The 23,162-nt window shown below is 33.0% G+C and overlaps 2 protein-coding genes across 10 annotated transcripts; one reads left to right on the top strand and one right to left on the bottom strand.

The window, feature by feature from the left end:
• Positions 1-3,069: 3,069 nt before the first annotated feature.
• On the top strand, positions 3,070-5,510 carry LOC129295242 (polygalacturonase-like). Its single transcript, XM_054933740.1, has 4 exons — positions 3,070-3,576; positions 3,825-4,114; positions 4,213-4,441; positions 5,292-5,510. The coding sequence occupies exons 1-4, from the start codon at positions 3,130-3,132 to the stop codon at positions 5,508-5,510; spliced, it is 1,185 nt and encodes a 394-aa protein (XP_054789715.1). The 5' UTR covers positions 3,070-3,129.
• Positions 5,511-5,810: 300 nt separating this feature from the next.
• On the bottom strand, positions 5,811-17,088 carry LOC129295239 (uncharacterized). Of its 9 annotated transcripts, XR_008589540.1 has the most exons (10): positions 16,774-17,088; positions 15,286-15,544; positions 14,572-14,710; positions 13,687-13,786; positions 12,006-12,539; positions 10,860-11,197; positions 10,002-10,244; positions 9,871-9,907; positions 7,510-7,667; positions 5,811-6,237 (listed from the first exon to the last, which is right to left on the bottom strand). XR_008589540.1 is itself a non-coding variant. In XM_054933736.1 (7 exons), exons 3-7 carry the CDS (start codon positions 14,641-14,643, stop codon positions 10,086-10,088), a joined length of 1,203 nt encoding a protein of 400 aa, XP_054789711.1. In that variant the 5' UTR covers positions 14,644-14,710; positions 15,286-15,544; positions 16,774-17,086; the 3' UTR covers positions 9,738-10,085. The 9 variants fall into 9 exon arrangements, 3 of the variants coding, with proteins under 3 accessions (XP_054789711.1, XP_054789713.1, XP_054789712.1); XR_008589539.1 differs by lacking the exon at positions 7,510-7,667; XR_008589537.1 differs by having other exon boundaries at positions 9,871-10,244; positions 16,774-17,086.
• Between the last annotated feature and the right edge of the window lie 6,074 nt (positions 17,089-23,162).

Here is a 23,162-nt window from a genome sequence, read left to right as displayed (position 1 = left end):
AAGGACAAAATTAGTCATTTGATTTTTTAACTTTTAATTCAATTATGACACAATTTTTCAAGTTTAACTCGTCACAATTCAATCTTTTAATTTTGGTTCATTTAAAAATTTCACTCTTGCCATGAGTCAATCAGACAAGACCAAATAAAAATATCAATAGATATGGTCTAATCAAAAGGACTAATTTTTCCTAACACAACGAATCAAAATTTGAATTTGCCTACATTTAAAGTATGATCATACTTCGAATAATATTACCTTCAATAAAATAATGTTTGTGAACAATAAAAACAAAAAATATCAATAATCAATAAATATATGGTATTAAAAATCTGTTAAAAACATGTGTAAAATGTCAGAAAATTTCAAAAAACTTTTTTTTAACCGGCACCAAAAATCTATTAATTTTGGTTCATTTAAAATTTTCACCCTTGTCATTAGTGAAGTCAGACAAGACCTACTTATTAGTCACTCGCTTACATGACATTCTTATCAACAACACATAATATTTACCTGTCAATATAATTTGATGCATATAGAAATTTATATAGAGACATAATATTCACAAATCATAAAATATGCAACTCATTATTTAAATTTCGCGCAGGGCACATAAAAAAAAGTGTAGCATTAAATAAATGTATAATAAATAGTATTATTTTCATGTCATTGATAAATCAACTCAAGAAGTATTTCATCATCAACATACTCAAGTATAAAATATATTACTCCTAATCAAAATAAGTCCATTGCTTCCAATTTTGTTTTTGTCTCTAGATCTCTTCCTTCCACTCCGTCAGCCGTAGCTTTCCTGCTTTGTCATTCATAGTCTACCATTTTCGTTTGCTTGTTCAAAATGCTCCAAAGTCTGAACCCGTCTCTGTTCCTTTTTAATTTCTTTTTCTTTTTTTTTTTACTTTTTGTGATTTTATTTTTTAATACATTGGCAAGCAAATATGATGTGTGGCTGACAAGGATGCCATCTAAGCATTGTTTGTGACACATAAGCATGTCTAATTTAATTCTCTCATGATAAGAATGAAATTTTTAAATTGATCAAATTTGAGAGATTAAGTCTTAATAAGTTATACTTGAAAGATTAAGTTAAAAGTTGAAGTATAGAATAACTAATTACCCCAAATAAAAATATCAATAGATATGGCCTAGTCAAAAGGACTAATTCTCCCTAATGCAACAAATCAAAATTTGAATCCTCCCTACATTTAAAGTATGATCATATTTTAAATAATATTACTTCCAATAAAATAACATTTGTAAATAATAAAAAGAAAAATCAATAATCAATAAATATATGGTATTAAAAATCTGTTAAAAACATGTGTAAAATACTAGAAAATCCCAAAAAACCCTTTTTTTTTTACCAGCACAAAAAATACTTATATTTTTATTATATTTGTAATGTTTGGTATCTTATAGGAATATATATTTTGAAGACAGATTTATGAGGATACATCTTTATTTAAAATTCTTTAATACTACATTGTTTTGGGGTAATCATGTAGCTAGGAATTTCTACAGTGTTAATAACGTTGGAAAATAAAATTTATTGAAGAAAACATCCATTTGGTATAGAAAAATTTAGATGAGTAGGATTACGAGGATTTATCGGCATGTCATTAAATTTAAAAAGTATTTATAAAAATACTAACTAATCACCCACCACCAAAATTAAATTTGATCCCAAGATTGGATTGGCCCAACATTTGTTTGCTATTGAAGACAACATTCATGTTAACGCATGTCACCAACCATTATTCATATTTATTGTTCCAGAGGAACGTCGAAATTGCTAATTGTGGTCATAATTAAATAATTACAACGAATATTTTGTAGTAATTAATAACGTCACGTCATTGAACAAAATTTAATTTAATTTAATTTAATGATTTACTTCGGTCATACGACCTCACTGACGTCAGCACTATGGACCCAAAGGTCAATAAAGTGGTACGGATCCATTTGATATTAAACTATTCCACGATTTTTTTGGCCAGCTGTACCGAGAAAAATATTAAAAAAAAAATTAACTCATTTGTTTATATAAATCAAACGCTGCATATATGACTTTTTTTTTTATTGTACACAGCTTTACTTTTTTTTTTTTTTTTTGCAAATTTCAAGATACAATCACATATTAAATGCAAATATTTATTTTAACAGAATTTGAACACTTTTCATTAAATTTATTAAACTGCTACCAACAATCAGGTGAGAGGACATTTCTATGTCCCATTAATTCGTAGACAACTTAGTATCTGTTATTATTATTAATTTCTAAATGAAATGATTTTTCAGATAGTCGAGTTTAAATCCCATGTTGCCATCAATGCTTCCACGTTACAGTTAGCATAAATAAAAATCATAGAACACCGTCACAGGGGAATACTTGATTTTCATATTTCAATAGCATAGAAGATTTGAGTAGATTTTTATATTTTGACAAATATAAGTTATTGCTGTTAAAGCTTTTCTTTTTAATTAAACTCTAATATAACATCTGGATTTTTGCCAAATCAAACAGATTTCTCTTCTATTTTCAAAATCAATACAAACCTCTCTAAATTATATATCTGAAAAGTGTATAAATATCTCTTAGGTTTAAAAATTATAGAACCCTATATCTTCATTATATTTTTTAAAAAAAATCAAAAAGATAATTATTGAACAATTTCATAAAATTGTACGAAACTTGAAAATTAAGAAAATAGTGAAACTTACTTTTTATTTTTATGAAAATTTTTCCGAATCTTTTAAAAAATAATGTGTGTGTGTGTGTGTATATGATTTTAATTTGAAGAAAATCGTATAATTTACTCCAAAAATATATTATATCTATTCGTACGAGAATGACGATGCTGAGAAAGTGGCACATGCATGCATGCATGCATATGAATTACAACGCTGAAGAACCAGACAACATACAAGAGCGCTTTAAGCAACTGATTCATTAACTTCACATGTAATTAACTTATTTTGAACATAAAACCATGTGATGTGATAACCAATAAATATGCCCAAAAACCTGTCTTTCCAAGCCACGATCAAGTTCTCTTCTCAAGCAAATGAAATTAATTTCCATCACTTTTCCCGCTCAACCTTTTCACAATAATGGCCATAACTACTAACTCAAATCCCTTTATCTTCTTGATCTTCTTCTCCTTCCTTCTCTTATTTCAGAGCTCATCTGCTTTAGACATCAATGTGGAGAGTTTCGGGGCTGAACCGAATGGCATGGCGGACTCTACAACGCCGTTTCTGAAGGCATGGTCACGGGCATGTGAATCAGAAGAGGAAACAACAATTTATGTGCCGCAAGGGAGCTTTTTGGTGAAACAAGTGACGTTCCATGGTCCATGCAAGAAGAAGGTGAAGTTCAGAATTGATGGCACTATTGTTGCTCCTGGAGATTCCTGGTCATTGGGAAATTCTGGGTATTGGATATTGTTCAGAAAGCTTGATGGTCTTTCTATCTATGGAGTAGGCACTATTGATGCAAGAGGCTCTTCTTACTGGGCTTGCAGAAAAGCTCGCAACAACTGTCCTCCAGGAGCGAGGGTAAGTCACTGCCTGAATTGCATGCGTTAATTAGAGTTTAATATAACGCATAGATATAGAATATGGTTTGATAAATAATACTTATTTAGTAAGCTTTGATAATAGAAATTTCTAATTGAAAAGAGATTAATGCAGTAGAAAATAGGAGGCCTCATTTATTGATTAAGAAAAAATTAATACATGTGTTTGTTTGTTATGAACTATGAAGTGGTGAAAGTGACGATACCTGTGCTGTGATAAAAATGCAGTCAATATCGTTTAGTTGGTCAAGCAATGTGGTGGTGAGTGGAATAAAGTCAGTGAATAGCCAAACAATGCACATGGCCATTGATCACTGCAAGAATGTAATAATAGAGAAGGTGAAGATAAGAGCACCAAGCAGGAGCCCCAACACCGACGGAATCAACGTTCAGTTTTCGACTGGAGTCACCATCAGCAACGCCATCATCGCCACCGGAGATGACTGTATTTCCATCAGCCAAGGCTCCGCCCATCTCTGGATAGACCACATCACTTGTGGCCCTGGTCATGGCATTAGGTACATTTAAAATCTAATCAAATAGCTTCTAAAATTTCCAAAGATTCTGACAAATTCAAAACCAATTGAATTGAGGGTCATTTGTTTGGTTGTGACAGCATAGGGAGTCTGGGGAACTATGAGAAGGAGGAAGGGGTAGAGAACGTGACAGTGACGAGTTCGACATTCACAAAAACAGATAATGGGGTGAGAATAAAGTCAAAAGCGCAACCAAGCAATGGATTCACCAGAGATATGGTTTTCAGAAACCTGATCATGCACAGTGTCTTCAATCCCATAATTATTGATCAGAGGTACTGCCCTGGAGCCCCTTGCCATCATCATCAGGTCAGCCTTTCTCCTCCTCCTCCCTCCTTATTCATATTATCATGTAGGACCAGAGATGCTACATGAATAGTTGAATGCATATTGCTTCACATTTTTATAACGTTACCCTCATGAACATCATTAAAACTTGCCCTAGTTGAATACTTTTAAAGGAAAATACAATTATTGCTCTCTATATCTTTTTATCGAATTTTGCTTTTAATTTTTATAATTTTTTTCCAATGTTTTTAATTCTTCTAGTCCCTATAATTTAACATCATTAGGAATAAGAAGAATAAACATCACCCAATTTTATTGAAATTATAAAAATTTAAAACATTAAAAAAAATTAAGACTAACTAATATCAAAACCCGATCAAACTATAAGGGATAATGATTGTGTTTTCCTTACTTTTAAATCCAAGCAATTAACTAACAAGCATTGATCTTAGTATGAGAAACTTTAACCATTTACATATATGGTTTTGAGTTTGAGTTCATATAAATGTCAAAAATGCCTTTGAACAAGCTACCCTTAGTTGCGCCAATAAAGCTCAGTCTTAACCCAATCATATAGCCATAAATCCAAGCGATGAAAAGGCTTGGCAACAATACTTCAACATTTGCACCTAAATCTTTGGTTTTTATTTACACTTCTTGGGTTTGCTTATTTCCCCTCCCCCGAAAAAAATTAAATATATTTTCTCGCCATTTTATCTGCTTTCAATAACTAGCTTCTTCAAGCAGCTTCTGAAAGCTTAAGCACCGCAGCTCATCTATCGATACAACTACTCTTGTAACTCTAAAAGGTAAAAGGCCATCACAAATGATTCTGAACTATCATTTTATTGTGAAATAATTGCAATAGCAGAACTCAGGAGTGAAGATAAGCAGAGTAAGGTACGAAGAGATAAGGGGGACATCGAGGAGTGAAGTGGCAATCAACTTGGATTGCAGCGCAAGTAATCCATGCGAAGAAATCACACTGCGCGACATAAAGCTGACTTATGATCATGGAACAGCGACCTCGTCTTGTAGAAATGCTGCTGGAACTTCCCGCGGTTATGTCATCCCAAAGAGCTGTCTTTGAAAGTCATATATGTAAAAATCTTTTCTTTTTTATTTTTTTAAGAAAAAAATATTTCTATTGGAATCTTGTTTGTTAAAAATGTGTTGCTGTGTTTTATTCATCAGTATTCTATTAAGTGTATCTGATCAAGGATGGCTAGAGCTTTCTCATTAAACCATGGAGGCTACTTGTGTGCTTGATTGCATGAAATAAAGGTCAAGACTCCACCGTTGGACAATCTAAATCATTTAGATTTACAGACGGGACTGAATTGGAGCATTAAGAGAGAGAGAGAGAGGAGAAGGAAAAAGACAATGGAAGTAAAGAGGAAATATAGGTATCACACAATTCATTAACCTTGAAGATCCATTTAAGACAATTTACCCCTGAACAATAAACAAAAGGACAATAAAATGACCAAATTTAACATCTTAGATTATATTTTACAAGGCTCCCCCGCCACCTTGGCAAGGAAAAGAAAAAGAAAAAGAAGAAAACTTGGGAAAATTTTCTCACATGTTCGTTTAGATTCTCTAATAAAAATTTAAAATATTAACAAACCTCTGAAAACATCAAATCATACAACATTGAACTGAAAAATATCAGTATCAATAAATTGCACTAAAAATCTGTCCCGCGACAATAATAACTATACATGCGTAGCTTCTAACCAGTAAGATATAAACAAAATTTACGTACCTAAAAGATTGCCATTAAGGTTATATTATATTAATTTTCCTTCAGAGACCTGCAGAGAATGGATGCAAAATTATGAAATTATACGCAGACTGCTAATAGCAGACATCATAAAATAAGTGGTAATCAGATATTGAAAAAAAATCAAATCCATCAATTTTGAATCTAAAGAAAAAGAGAGTTTGAGTAGTTTAAATGATCCCCTACACAACTTTCTCAGTTGCATCCCAGAAGGAATGGCATCATAAGGACGCTAGATGGCTAGAGCATATAGTGTTGAAGAACAACTAATTAGGTACTTACCAATCCATTTACTTCTTTCGTGTTAATTTAATCCCCCTGATTCGCCCCAAAAACTAAGAGTTGTATGGAGATTCTGGTGAAGGAGGTATCATGTTTTTAAAAAATTCTGACGCCTATACTATCTCAGTGGTGATATTGCTTTCTCTAAACCTCCAACTGTCAGCCTAGCCTTTATTACATATATGGGAGTAGATTATTCAATTTTAAACCATTGAACCAAACCTGTTTCTAACCAGTAAATCCACTCAAAATTTGATCTCTCTTGTAAACACCAGCAAATGGCAGTCCTGATCACTACCTTTAATGACTATTAAGGTAATTGCCACTATAGCGTATAGCAGCACAGTCAAATGCATAAATATTTTAAGGCGCTTGTGACAACATTGTTTCTACCTATATGAACCTTCCTTTTGGCCTCTTACAACAAAGTCCTGATTCATACAAACCCAATCGCAGGCATGTATCACGGAAAAAAGCAGACAAGATAAACCTAGTTAACAAGGTCAACAAGTACGTGGAGAAAACCCAGAGAAGGAAAGCAGCGTCACTAGGACATTTGGAAGCCTAGAATTCACTGTAAGAAATATATAACCAGAACTGAAATAGGATGATCTTTAAGGAAAGGCTAAAAAAGCAAGTGAGACCAAACAATTGGAAAACAAGCTACGTTTATTACCTCTCAAGCCTTGACAAGCAATTGAATTTAATGTTTTGACGACTTCCAACTCAAAGCTGACTCGTTCCCAAATTTACAACAAAACTAATGATGACTGGTCTGATGATCTATTTGACATTCAGTGGCAATATGTTTGAGCATTACAGATGTAAAATTCAACATGAATAGCCTCTGAACATGCACGTTCTTCATTTTTCACATGTTTTTATGCCAGTATTCCAGTATCAGATTGCACTCTTACAATAGAATTATAAAACAAAAACAAAGGTAACCACAAAGTTCAAATCACCCAAGGAAGCAGAAGAGAACAGGTGTAAGAATGATAAATGGAAATTCATTTCTCACAAATGCTGACATAGTTTCCTTGGATGTCAATACAGAATAGGAGACGGGTGTCATCTCACCAAGCCAACTTCAGTAATGACTCTTTGTGCCACTCTGCCGGTTGAAATAGGACGCATTCCTCGACCAAAGTGAAAAGGAAATGCCCCTCGGATGCATGACTGATTTTAAATTAGTCCATGAACTCAAACCTTATTACAACAAGAATTTATACATCTCATGTCACAACATCCACAACACATCATGATAAGAAATATTCAATCTGATTCTATCAGAAAGAGATTGTAGAGCATAATCATGCATGACTACTAAGTGGTGAATAAGTATCTTGCAAAATAAAAAAGATGCTTTTTAGAGTTAACCTCGACCATTTGACTATGTCATCCCATCTACAGCAAAAGATGATAGATATTATAACAACTCTCAAACAAAAGGTTAATCTACCATTCCTCTCAACTATATGTTGCAATCTTTCTCGAAATGTACTCTTTCCTAGAATCATTTTGCTTTAATAAGTTAATGCTTTTTGGAAGTCGATTCAGAAAATCACTGCATTAAGTAAACAATTTGTTGTCCAGCTTTTTGTCTAATTACCAACTACATCAAGCACACAATTTGTTGATACGAAGATACTGCTGAAAAGACGAACCCATATCAGATATGTATCTAATGTGATACGCTTACCACATTCCCCAATATGCATAACATACTTTAACACCTACGATGCAGGTCTTTCCTGTATGATATGTTTGAGACATTTTCAAAATGCATTGGACATTTTTGAAATGCTCTAAAACAGCATAAGAACTTACAAAGAATCTTAACGATGTAAAAGGAAACGAACATTGACATTTAATTTGAGTTGGAATGTATACTTTTAATTTGTTATGTTGTTATCAGAACCATGTTTTGAACAGAGTTGTTTTACATCTGAAATATTTCTCTGGAACTCAATTTTCTAAAACTAAAATATTTACTTTCAAAATATATATGCTTTCAATTTTCCATTATGCTGTTAGCATTTCATGTGTTACTTTGTTGAATATATATTTGTTGTACCTATATCTTAAAATTTTAAAAGTTATTACATCTCTCATATCTTATCGTGTCATAACCAATAAGCTTATCCATATTGGTACTACTTTCCTAGGCATATCGAACATATTTTCTGATAACCAAATAACTTTTCAATGATTGGATTCAGTTTTGAAGCTCAGAATTTTCGAGAAAGCATGCGATATAAAAGCGCAGGAATGGATTTTATAGTTGTAACATGTCCCCTCCTGTAAATACCAGTGCTTGTTTTCTAAATCATCAATTCCCCATCCTTCTTGTATGATTGCACAACCCTCACTAGTGGCATACTGAACTCAAAAAACAGAGACATCTATAACTCAAGATGGGACTCACACTCCAAATAAACATACACCGCAGCTTGAACATGTAAATAACCATATTTGTAGGAAATTTAATACAATCTAAAAGCTATTTGAAAGCGGAACATAGATGTTCCTTGATAACAAGTAGTTCAGATTTTTCATACTATAAATGGAAATGTAGATGATAGTTTGAAACTAAATATTTCTTGCATGTATAGTTACAGCAAGGAAGGTAAGCTATATACTTTGTAATGTGGACACAGTTGGGTAGAACGAATGTTACGCAGCTAATTTAATAGAATTTATCGTCAATTATTAATAAATGTAACTTGAACCTCAGTTGTTTGATATTATTCTCAATTCCTCATCATAATTAGTCTCATTCTTATATTATTTATTATTCACTTACTCTCACAAGTATATTGAAGTGTCATACTATGTCCATAAATTTCCCTGCACTGTTTTAGTCGCACATGATGACTAATTATCATCTAATAGACTCATGAAGAGGCCCCTTTCAATAATTACTATGCATTCGTCAAGTTTAGAAATTAAAATTTCAGACTTGAGGTTATTCTGGGCTCTTCAACTTAGCCAAACGTCTTAGTGTCCTGAAACAATATGTTCTGGAAGTTTTTTATGAACTAAATTTCAGCCTTGCTTTGCTACACTTTTTCACCTAAAGTCCACAAAACTGTTTTAACCATAATCCTAGTCGCACATGTACAGAAAAAAAATGAAAAAACTTAAATAGTTTATTAGCAACAATGATCCAAGGCAGAAATCAGTAATTCCGTTTCCACCCAGCACTCATGAAATTTAATAGGCCCTTTTCCATATGAAACCAAAACGAAAATATGTAACTTTACCATGTATATTCCATAATCTAAAAATGTTTCATGTACACCCTCAGAGAATAATAAACACTTCAACTGTACAAGGACTAGGGATTAAGAGAGAGATCAGAGACAGATGCTACAACTACCTTTTAAGAGAAACAAAGCACTCCACGGAGCCGTCAACTGAGAGGAAAACGGAACCACATTTGGACTCAACAATAAGAAAACTGATAGTTTATTATAGTTAATACCTCAAGAGCTAAAGCAGAAAGGATACCTTTTCTTCTAATTAGAGGACAAATTTTCATTGGAATATTATTAGAAAAAGGAGAGGCTGCAAATTTTGCTCCAGCAAGAAACCTTATTCTTTGTTACCAAATTTCTCAGCAATAATTGGACGGACATCATCTGCATCAGCCAGTATCTCTAGGAAGGGAAGTAATGACATCAGCGCACAATCTGATGGATCATCAAACCAACTCTTTATTGGAATTCCATTATTCACTTGCAAGCGGAAAACCTGTAATTTATGACAGGAGAGCAAGAATTAATAATTCGGAACATAATTTCTCCCCTTCCCACTCCTAGGCTAGACAATGGCATTCCAGGTTAAAAGGTTATTCTTGACTAAATGGAAGGAATCGCATATATTTTCTTTGTTCTATTAGCCTCCTCTTAGGACAAGTTAAACGCTAGTTCTCATCTAATGCTTTCTTGTAGATTACTCAAGATAAATCTCTCAAGCAAACTTTAAGCTAAGCATGAAATTTTCAGAATCACCTAATGTAAATGCAAAGGCGCCAAAAAAAAAAAAAAAAACTAATCAATGAGGGCCATAATAGATTTGGTGTAACTCAGCCATCTGTTTTTTGTTCCTTTTTTCATCAATTAAACACCCCCTAGTAAACGTATCCTTTGTCACTTAATAAAATGACTGACATGGCCCAAGTTTTGACAAAATTATCAACTCTCAAAGAGAATGAAGTATTCAAAAGGGAAGAAAGAAAAAGAAATCACCCTGGACAAAATTCAATGCTTCAGCAGAAACTAAAAACACTTAAAAGTACAGAACAAAACTAATAAAAAGAAAAAGTTAAGCGAACCATCAAATGAGAGGAGGAGGTTCTGTCTGTACCTGAGGGGAATTATCAACTATGGCAACTTTTGCAAGATCAACACCTAATATCGTCAGATCTTTTGTGTAATTACCATCTGAAAAAATGCAAGATTCACGGTATATTCGGCGAGAAATAAGTTTCCCATCAGGATCCAATACATCAAGTAGTTGTTTCGCATAAATGCTTTGACTGGCAGTAAAAATAACTACTTCAAACATCTCTGCTACCCTTTCCAAGAAAGTGTGGAGGTATGGCCTCTTTCTTACATATACTGTGTAATCTTTCATATTGAAGAATACAGGAAAAGTGAAATCCGCATTATCACAATGTTCCAACGTAGAATGAACAAGAGTCTCTGCATGTATGAAAGCACAATGGCTAGATTGAATAGGAGTTACCAGTGTAAAAATTTCATAGAAAGAAAAATGATTATCAAGACAGAAAGAATTAATCGGTGTGTGACAAATGAATGTTATTGTGAGAGAGATCATCTAAAAAGCCACATCAATTACCTGATTGAACTCTCACATAGTTGTCAAGCAAATTTAAATTGGGTTTACCAGAAAAAGACAATACTAAGCCCAATCAACTAGCTGATTTTAATGAATATGCTGAACCATCAACTAACTCAGTCGTCTTGTGAATTTAATTTTGTATACATAAGCAAACCCATATTGGCCTCATGCACTTTCCTCATATCATTACTCATTGTTGAAGAATGTATAGAGGCAATAAAGAGGATAAAACTGAGGAGAGGGAGAGTGAAAAAAATATTATAGGCAAAAGTGTACTTTCTGCATTAGCCGGCACCATTGCTTATATCAGAAGATTTGAAAGAGAAAAAAAAATATGCACATTCCCAAAATTTTATTATATGATAACTTGCCAAAATTACTCAAAGGATGCATCAATGGTAAATATACTCTTAGTTAAATCAACATGCTTGATTCTCTATTTATTACTGACCAAATCCCCCTAATCGAGGCCAGCTTTTTATTTTTGTTTTCTTTTCTCTCCTAAACATCTCTATGGACCATAGGAGAGCATTGATGGCAATGATTCATTTACTTTTCCAACCCTCATTGGTATCTAAATTAAATAAATGCTATATTAAAAAAGTATAAGATTATCAATATTCAAAAGAAACACGCTCAATTTCCTACCATCTAGATCAAGAACAAGGGTTACTGATTTTCTTCTCTGAGATGCCTTTGATGTTACAGCAAGTTGATTATCTGATTCTATGTCAGAGAGTTCTGGTAGATTCTTGATAAACGACTGTGGATCAAAGCACTCAGCCTTATCAGACTCAATTATAAGATTAGAACCCTGGTTGCAGGATCTTATCTGCCCTATTGCTGAATAGAGGCTGACATTTTCTTGAACCATTATGGCTTCTTCACATGATCTGATATTAGAAGTACTGTCAATTTTAGCATCATCTTCTAGAGCAGGCAGGACCATGTACTGGTCAGCAGCATCAAACATGGTTGATTCAGCAGATTTATAATCAGATATGCAGCCAGTCTCACTGATATCTCCAGCAAAGGCATCTCCATCCATGGGTAAGCTTGTCACGATCATGTCAGAAATGCAGAAGTCAGACACATCACACGTTTCATAGACACATTCAATTCTTCCATCTTCATTCCCATCAGCTCCCAGTCCTCTCATGTCACTATAACCAATGCTCCCAACTAGAGAATGGGAGTTTTCAAGCAATGAATAAAAACGTCGGCCACCAAAAAAAAAAAAAAAAAAGCAATGAATAAAAACATTCAGACAGTCAACGCAAAAAAAAAAAAGTAACTAGACACCATATTGAGCAAGTGATAAGCTAACACGTAGCTAAAAAATAGGTTTTGCTGAAGAAAAGATAAGAGAGTTATGATTTAGAAATTTGAGGAATAAATATTTCTACTTTGGGAATAATTAACTGGGGAAGTGGTTAATTAAGTGAATAGATAGTTAATTGATTAATCACTCTTTGCACTTTGTCAACATTTACATGGTTTATTGTTCCTAATTTGGAATTTTTTTGCCAAAAGTTCCTAAATTGTAGTTCTCCCAAAAAAGAATCCCAGTGAAAGATTTTACTCATTTATGATCTACATTTCACACAGATGACTACCCAAACTTTTGGGGATTATGGCTTTCAAATTTTTCACAGTAGTTGAAGAAAGTTTAATTTGCCGCACCACCCATGATTATTAAGCATGGTCTACATACAATCTCCTTAAAGTGAATGAGCAGAATAAATGCAGTACTTGATTATTGATCCTAATTCCTAGTAGTTAAAAAACAAGACAGGGCCCTGCCACCATTAAAACAAACATACATCTCATGAACAATAGTCCTAATTCATAGCAGTAAATGAGAAAGGACCCAGGAAACCAGTAATATGATGCACGACATAACTACAAATAGAACTCCAGCAGAAATAAATTATCATGGGATAGATCCTATATGATAAATATTTTATCATGCAGAAATAAGTAGAAGAGTGAAAATGTCATATATGCATCTTCATAATTTCTGCAATTTTTAATAAATGAAAAATCACAAAATATGGAAGCATTTTCTTCCAGCTGAAAATATAAAAATAGCCTCACCAAAGGCGCAGTCAAATGAAAAGAGTTTCACTCTTGTAGAGCTCAAAAAAAATGTAGGAAGACAAGTGGAGATAATCACAGATTTTTTTTTAAAACCATCAACTCTTAAAACATATCATTAATCAAGCTCTTTAGGAGTTTGTGCAGAAAAATAAAAGAGCAGGCTACTCCTGGTGCATCTTATCAAGGATGGGAAAAAATTGTGCTCTATGTACAGTAACATCAGTTATACCAGCATCATTGTCAGCATAGCGTTCAGAATGAGCTTCAATGGGCTCAAAAGCAGGAGAAAAAATCGTTTCCAAGTTTGCTGTACATAAGCCATTTGATTCCTGGGACAAGAAAAATAATTCAGTCAGTAATGCACTGAAAAGCACTTAATCCCAATCCTTAAGAGTCTATGCAGCAGTATGAGAGTAAGTATGGCATCTGAAACAATATAATATACAGATGCAACAATTTTCTAATGATCCAGTATTAAAGTATGGATAGGCATCTTATAAAGAATGTATAAAAGTATGAAATTATGGATTGAGATGCACTATTAAGAATTAAAACCAATGCACATTCATACCAAAAATGAGAATAAGAGACAATACATATTGATTACAAAATTTCATTTTACCACAAATATTGCTGATACAAACCCAACACAGATGTCAGATATTGTCAACATAAATACAGAAGCAGGCCTCAAAGTGGTATCTTAACACAGGATATAACAGCCTTTGATAGCAAAAACCAAGATAGTAAAGGAAAGAATGAACACAAAAAACAAAGCACCAAAAGATCCACCTACCTCCCAAAAATAACAGTAAAGTACACATAATAAACAGTAAATGCTGAGTAGAAATATATAGTAAGAAACTATAAAAAATTTTAATTTATTTTAGAAAATTTTCATACAGGAATGCCCCAAGACCAGTGTTTATCTAGATGCACTGACTTTCGCACAATGTTTATTAAGGGTCAATATATAAAGTAGAGAAATCCTTATATATGGCAGATTTAAATTACCCCGAACACAAAAGTAACTAGTATGAAGGTGTCAAATACAAACCAAAAAAAAAATTACAAAAAACAAATGCTATCTAAAGCCAATGCAATCAAACTTTACCATTCTTCCCAGTGGAGGGGAACCAGCAGAAAATGATTGCTGGGGATGGAGATTGGAATCTTCTTTATCCATATGCTCCTTGTTGTCAAGGGATACAGCACCTTCAATGTCTTTTGGGAGACCTCCGTCTTTGATGTAACTAAAAGAACAAAAACTATCGATGATAAGCATCTATAGGAATCTCAATATACATTTTTGATACAATGCTTCAAAATAAGCCAGACCATGACATATACAGAAAGTAACACCGTTATATAACACAAATAAATCATGTCAAGCAAAAAATCAACTGCAAATGATATAGATTTCTAAAAGTCTACTTTTAAACATAGTTGACTACTGTTGAAAGACCTATCACATATTGTGAGATAAGTGTTACAAAGGAAGAGGAATAATAATAAGTTTGTAATCAGAGAGCCTTGGAATTTGTTATTTTCTAGAAGAGCTACACTCTACCCTCATAATAAGAATAAAGTAAAATACAAAGTGCTGAAGCGCACAAGATTTTTTTTCTTTCAAATTCCTAGTTCTGAAATCATAAACTACAGAAGTTACCAATTGCTTACAAAAATGAAAAATCTGAAATCATCTCAAGCTTTCAAGTGAATTTGCATATCAAACTCAAAAGCAAAATGAAAAGGGAATAAACAGACATGGAAGCACTAATCTCCAAAAGCGACTGAATGAGATCCTTTCATGAGTTAAGCTGCTTACCATCCTGGCAATCGTGAAAAGCAGTGTCTGTTTCAGCCACTTGAGCAGAAATTGTGATCTTAGAGCACGACTTTTTGGAAATTACATTTGATTTTGGAGAGACATGAAGATCCTTTCTTTCCTTTAAACAGATTGTGCTCACTTTGCTCTTCATTTTTAGGGATGGCATTAGATCTGAGTTTATGATGGGTAACGCAAACTTGCCTTAGGCACATCAGTGGGGAAACAAGACCCCTATAAACAATTCTAGCAGCAGAGGCTGGAGCACGATAAGTAGACAAAAAATTAATCATATACTATGTAGAAAGAAATTATGCATCAAAAGATCGCCACATCCAATAGAAGTTAAATTTCTACATCAGCATCAAAAAATGTTGTGAGCATTTATTTATATGTAAATGCAGTAATTATGGCCATCAAAATCAAAGTTAGACAGTATGAAGTAGAGGATGAGTGTACTTCTATTAAAAGTAATATAACAAAAACAAGACAAAACATGGAAAGAATAGCAATCTAATAATTTTCTGAATCGATTAAAGAAACTTTCAAATAAGCTCCAATAAATGAAAGACAAAGAGACCTGAGGGACTATCTATTCCCGCATTAAGTGAATGATGGAAGATTATATTCAAACAATGAAGCATTACTCTACAAAGGAGAGCACCAAATTACTTGAACATGTTGCAGTTTTAAATGGAAAAAAGAAAGTTTTTATACGAAGTAAAACAACTTCCTGGCAATCATGGTTTTACCAAGAAACCAGGAAATCAATAGTTAACGCAAGCAATTATAGAAAACATATCAAAACGAAACAAAAACTTCAATCAAACATACGAATTTTACATTCCCGATTATTATTTTGCAAGAAAACAAGGGGAATCCCCACACCTATACACCCTTAAGGTTCATCAAGAGAGCGAACAAAAACTATCTGTTCAAGATAACCCAAAATATTAAAAAAGGGACTGTCTAGACTTACAGTATCCAGTATTCAGTATCCATCCACAACAGTTGACCCTCCCAAAACAGAACTACTGAAAGTCATCAGAAGACGCCTATCTACGTCATAACATGAAAAGCGACCTAAAACCCATGCTCTTTAACAAACACAATTTTCAAGTTAACGGGCGAAATTGGAAGTCAACCATAAAAACTATCACACAAAGCAACACAAAACCCAGCAACACAAAACCCAGAAGTCACGGCTGAGGTAGAGATTAACGAAAAGAGGAAAAGTTATCAAAAGCAAAAGTCAAGACAATCGATGAATTAAAAGTTAAAACCCTCAACGAAGAACAAGAACGAGAATAAACCCAACTTACGGTTATGCATCAGTATAACTAACACACACAGTTCGAAGCGAACAGGGAAAAAATGGGAGGAGACCATAATAATATTGAAACAGCAGTTCATAACATCAGTAAATAGCTAAATAAAACCCAAATTTATCGTAATTTACAGTGAAATTCCTGTGGAAAAGCAGCTTACCTGTGTGGCAGCAGAGCCCCCTCTCTCTCCTCTCTCCCTCTCCCCCCCTCCCTCTCTTCCTGTATACGTCTCTCTCTCTTAACTTCCACGAGTCCGACAGAAATAGCGTTTGGGGTCTATTGGATGCTTTGACGGCTGGGATGGTACCTGCGGCAATTGGTTCCACCGGTAATAATAAGCCACGTGGTATATGGAACCATCTCAGCATGACGCGTTGACACGTGCTGCTTCGCGGAAAGAAAGGAGGGAAGTAGAAGCTTTTTGAGCTCCTGGCGGGGCGATGAATTACATGCTATTGTCGACCACCCTGAACAGCGCGTGTTCTTCACGTCTTCTATTCCCGTGGAGAGTTTCTACTTTCTGCTTGTTCCAGTGGCTGGTGAGGACTGAGGAATCACTGGTGATGAGGAGCTTCCCTCCAAAATCCGAAGCCTCGTGTAGACAGATTAGTTCTCCCCTCATTTATATATATATATAAATAATTATATCACATAATTTTAAAAAATTAATTAACCATAATAATCATATTTAAAAATAAAAAAATTAAATTAAAATACCCTACATCAATTAATAAAAATATGTATTAATTATTTTTCTTTAATGTAAATTATAAAAAATGATTTAAAAAATGCATAATAAATACTTATTAAAATATCTAATTTTTTTATATAAAAAAATAAGTAAAAAGTAATAGTTTTTCTTATAGATAAAAACGGAGTAGTATGTTCTTTCAGTTTTATTCACAAATCACTTTTTTAAAAAATAATAATATTTTTATAAATCAATTTGTATAAAATTGTATGTTATTAATTACTTTTTCCCAATTTTATTTTATTTTTTTACAATTTTTGATAAATATAGAGTAAAAAGTTAACTGAGAGATAGAGTGTTTTTAAGGATGATGCATTTAATAAGAGTAAATTAGATAATTTCTTTCTTTATAGACACTATCGATAACTTAATTACATATTATTAATTTTCGTAAAATAATTAGAAGTGACTTATAAATAAGATTGAAATAAATGATAAATTCTTTTAATTGCTTCTTTCATTTAAAAATAAAAAATATTTTTAATTGAATTATATTCTAGTCTTATTTATAAGTCACTCTCAACATATTTTATCAAAATTAAAAAAAACTTAAACCTCATTAACTTTGTCTTAAAAATTAACATTTATCCCTAATAAATATTCTTAAATTTTAGTAGTAGTATTTTTATTCAAGGCATTTAATAAGTGAAAAAATATAAAAATAAATATTGAAAATTGACAAGTTTTGTAAAAATATAATCAAACTGTTTATTCTCTCTCTACCTTATAAATAGGACTAGAGGAGTATATTTAAGTTAGCTAATCATCTTTAATCTTACACTATTTTTTTATATTTGCCTTTAGTTAATAAAGTATCTTGTTTGAAAATAAAGAGATTTATTTATTAAGGATATTTTAAAAAAACATATTAATTATATATTGAAAAACTAAAAATTCATTACTCATTCCCTTCAAAAATATAAAGAATTTGTTTTGAGAATAAGATGTTAAAAATATAAGACATTTGAATCTTTTAAGGTGTAATTAATTAGTTTTTTTCTTAAAAAACTCTTAATTAGCGGTGAAATTAATAATTTTTTTAATTGAGGCAATATTAAAGAGAGCATAGTTTGAATCCTTACTGAGAGATGTGCCCACACTTAATGCTCAATCGTGTATCGAACAAGATTGTCTTCAATAAAATAATATATGCAATAAAAAAAGGAGTAAACGTAGAAAGAGTGTGTAATTTTAAAAATAATTAGCTAACTTATTAAGGGTGTGACTTAGTTAAAAATGCCTTAAAATGTCTTATATTTTTAACATCTTATTAATATCCAACATAAAAAAAATGTCTTATATTATTTAACGAAAGGGGTATGTCAGTGTTAATATTTAATCATTTTATTTTTATTTATTTTTTAAAGCTAAACTAAAAATAATTCTTTTTAGTCTTCATTATATGGTCTATAAATGGATATTAAAAAAAATAGGTTCAATGAATTGGTATTTTGATAAGTATCTAAGATGATAAATGAATAGGATATATGTGCACTTGCATAATCTGATCTATTTAAGACAAAATATCAAACTTTAAATTACAATGGATTAAAGTTATTTTTGCCCCTCAACTGTACATGAAAGGTCATTAAAAACTTTAAATTCAACTATATGTCATTTATATCCCTCAACCTTAATGACTCTTTCTTCCATTACCCTGCCATTTTCTCCATTCATTTTTTCCATTAATAGGGCCCACATTTGAATTTTTAAATATTTTTATTATAAAATATTGCATAGTAGGTCCCACTAATATATTTTTATATTTTTTATAATATAAAAAATCCTTCTCTCTCTCCCCTCTACTTTCTCTCTCTCCCCCAGCTAGTTTTCGTGCCTTGTCTTAGCCTGAGTCACCCCATGTGTACTGTCAAGTTCACTAAGCTTCTCGTCAACTACCATGAACACCTTTCCATCACCATCCTCATCATCAAAGCATCATTTGACCAAGCTATCAACGCCTACACCCACTTTCTCACCTCCTCATCTTCATTCCCAAATCATCTTCACTTTACTATCCTTCCTCCACATTCCATACACCCTAAGCCTAACAACTCTTACTCTCTTGATCTATCTTCCCTCTTACACTCTCTCATCAAAAGCTAGAAGCTTAACGCTAGAGATGTTGTGTCTAAACTAAGGCTACACATGGGCAAGGTTGGGCCAAGCATCACCCTTGCCTAGTGCCTTGCCTGATGTGTAGTTCGAGCCAACCTGATGCTAAAGTGTTTGGGTCAAGTTTGGCCTGATTGACCCGAAAAAATCTTACAAATAGTTTTTTAAAGAATATAAAGTTAAGATTCATTTTTATCCTTAAACTGTACTCAAAAATTCACTAATAACTCTAAACTCAACTATGGGTTAATTACATCCCTTAACTTTTAAAATCTATATCTCAATGCCCCTCATGTTAATGTGACAAAAAAATTCGTTAGTGGACCCTACTTTTTACTTGACCTATTCTTTTAAATAATAAAATATAATAGTAGGGCCTACTTTATTTTTTTATTATATTTTTTATACCTCACACCCTCAGTCTCATCTTATCTCCTATCTTCATCATCCATCTCATCTCCCTTATATATATATATATATATATATATCATTGACTTTTGAGGAATCATGCTGAAACAAACCTATAACTTGAAGTCAAGCTAATGCACGCCCTAACCAAGTACCCAGTAAGCTATGAGTTCAAAAGGCTCTATTCTAGACTTCTCTTCAAAACTCCAGCCTCACCAGTAGTCTATGAGTGATTCCATTGCCTACCTCGACATGGAAATCCTTAAGGAATGTCAAGACTCAGTGGCACTAGAGCCTACCTTAGGTTTGACAAGCTTGATGATGACCAACTGATGTTTATGTTCTTCAATGACATTGGCTTGGCTTCATTGGCACTATCATCTGCGATTGCACCAAATCCATCCATATCATCTAATGATCTACATAGCAATTACAAAGAGAAGCTTATAGTGCTTAATGACGTCATCCCGCATAGGAATGATTGTAGTTGGTAGCATAGGAAGCTAAGGAATTGAGGATTGTTCTAAGGTTGAAGTAGAAGGTGTTGTTTTGAGTGACAGTTTCAGTGCATGTGCATTTTTCACGAAGGAAAGTAGGGGCTTCTACTGCTTTAAAGATGGGAGAATAGAGGATGTAAAGAAACATAGGGAGGATGATGAGGTTAAAGGAAGAGCTATAGTTAGATGAGGATAAGGATGAGGAAGAGAGAGAGAAAGGGAAGAAGGAGGGAGGGAGGAGAGAGAAATTAAATGGGAGAGAGGACTTGGCTCGTCGTAAATATTACTAGCTTACTTCGTCTATTTAGCCTAGCTCTCTAAGGTACAGAATATGACAAGTAAGCCTTTTGAGGCTAAGCGCTAGTCAAGTTTGAGAAGAGGCTTGACATGGCCTTGGCCAGAGAAGGAGACTGTGCAAGGGAATCCACAGCAAGAGTAGTGTGTGCAAGCAAGGAAAGGGTGAGGGAAAGAGAAAAGTGTAACATTTTGAATTTCTTAATCCCATGACTAGCTGTTAATCTAGGGTAAAGTGATAATTAGTGTGGGATTAGAAATCTGGATGATTACTTAATAGTTTAACTCGTTAGGATGTTATATGAACAAATATGATTGGAAGGATAGCGTTTCGGGTCGGAGTAAGTGCATATGGTGAGAATTCTTACCTTAAGTGCGGCTTATATTGATGGACTAAAAAATGACCCCATAAGTCATGAATTTTGCGTGAACTTTAAAGATAGAAATCAGAAAACACATGAAAGAAGAAGAGGAAAAGGGCTAGTGTGCTAGGGCAAGCCATTTCAGATCATTAGAAGGTGCTTCTGATTAGTAATTTATTAGGTAAGCTATGTATAACCCTTACCTTCCATTCTACCCAAATTTCTTTGAATATGAGTTATAGAGAAATTGAATCGATGAAATTTAGGGGGTTTGATTCTTACCTAATAGTAATAAAAAGGTTCTCAGGAGTTAAATTAAAACTTTTTAATTGGTTTAGAGCTTAACGATAGAGCTTTGAACTCGTAAGCTCAATTTGGCCTTAAATTATGGAGGAAAAAGGGTAAAAACAGTGTTTAAGTTAAATGAGACCAGTTGAAGTAATGTAAAGTAGTAATCGAATAGTAATAGACTTAGAATGGATAAATTGAAAAAAATAGACAACTAGTAGAGCCGGTAATTCGGGCTAAGCCCGACGGGCTAGCCCGAATTAGCCCAAAAAATTTTAGGGCCGGGCTTAGAAAAAAAGGTATTTTTTTATGTTCGGGTCGGCCCGAATAGGCCTGAAAAAATTCGGGTCAAGCCAAATCGGGTTCAGGCTTGGCCCAAATACCCGAATAAAAAAATTATATTTTTAAAAAATATATATAATATAATAAATATTAATTAATTCTTTAAGTTTTAGATCATTTTATACTAAAATATCATATATTTGAGTCCTAGACATCATTTAAGTATTAAAAAAATATATTTTATATTTTTTATAAAATAAAATAATTAATTTCAAAGTAAAAAAATAATTAAAAATAATTTTAAAAATTAAATTTGGGTATTCAGGCTGCCCGAAGCCCGAAGGAATTCGAGCCGGGCTTGGCTATTCGGGCTTTTCGAGGAGTCGGGCCTGTTCGGGTTCGAGCAGCCCGAATAGGCCCGGCCCGCCCGAATTCCCGACTCTAACAACTAAACGTAGCCATAAGTAGTAATTTTGACTTTTGGTCAAATTGGACTAATTGATTAAATTGTGCCAATTGTGTTTAGATTGGCAAATTGCATGTGTGGGTTGAGAAAAAAAGCTTATGACAAACTATAGTGATAGTTGAACTTCAGGGTTAACTTTTCTAGTGATAGAAGAGTTGAAGTAATTAAATAACTTTTTCTATTTAACTATTTGTTGTAACTGTGTACTAATATGCTATTTAGTGGATGAAATGATTTTAAAGAAAGCATGATTTATGGCATTTTGTGAATGTTGCATGAAATGGCTTTTGATCAAATAAAATTATAGAAACATGTGATTTGATATTATATATATATATATATATATAAGTTTTGTATTGAAACATGGTTAGTGGTGATTGAAAACTTATGATTGATTCAGAAAGCATGATCATAAGGATGGGAGTTCACTTATGTGGAGTATGGTGATAAGACCATATGGAATTCTCCTTAGTGCCTGACATGAATATGGGCTAAGATTGGGTAGTAAATATGGTGTGCATATGTAAAGTAATGAATTTGTGTTGATATATGGCAAGAAAGGGTCAAGTAGGCTAGTTTATGTTAAGTGGTGTAATTTTTTGAAATGTGAAAATGGGCTGTTGAATAGCTGGTTTTTGATATATGTGTATATATGTGATATATTATCGTCAATTAAGTGTAATAGGTCTATTTGGACTTAGTTCAAAGACTTATGTGGTCTAATAAGATAATAGGATTGATTTAAGCGCTTAGGTGCGCAAAATTCTTTGAAAAAGTGACTTTTTGCGCCTCATATGTTCAAATTTTGATTGGACCATTAGATCGTGTCCAAACCAATCCGTTAGCTAGCTTATGAAATAAGTTTCATGTGGCCGCTTGAATTACTTTGATCGAACGTTGTATGTGAAAATAGCGCACGTCAAAAGTTCATCATTTTTGCTATCAAATGACAACAAAAAATTTAGACTAGCACCCCATGGCACGTGACACAGATGGTCAAGCATGTGGCTTTGTGCTACATGTCACAGCGCATGTATTGCACACCACGGTGTATATCCCATATTTCAACCTAGTTTTGTGATTTTG

Source organism: Prosopis cineraria, unplaced genomic scaffold, assembly GCF_029017545.1.
Source record: "Prosopis cineraria cultivar Desert tree isolate PC_DT_omini unplaced genomic scaffold, ASM2901754v1 PC76, whole genome shotgun sequence".
Classification (NCBI taxonomy): Eukaryota; Viridiplantae; Streptophyta; class Magnoliopsida; order Fabales; family Fabaceae; genus Prosopis; species Prosopis cineraria.
The sequence above is the reverse complement of the archived record's forward strand: the minus strand, read 5'-3'. Positions and strand labels throughout refer to the sequence as shown.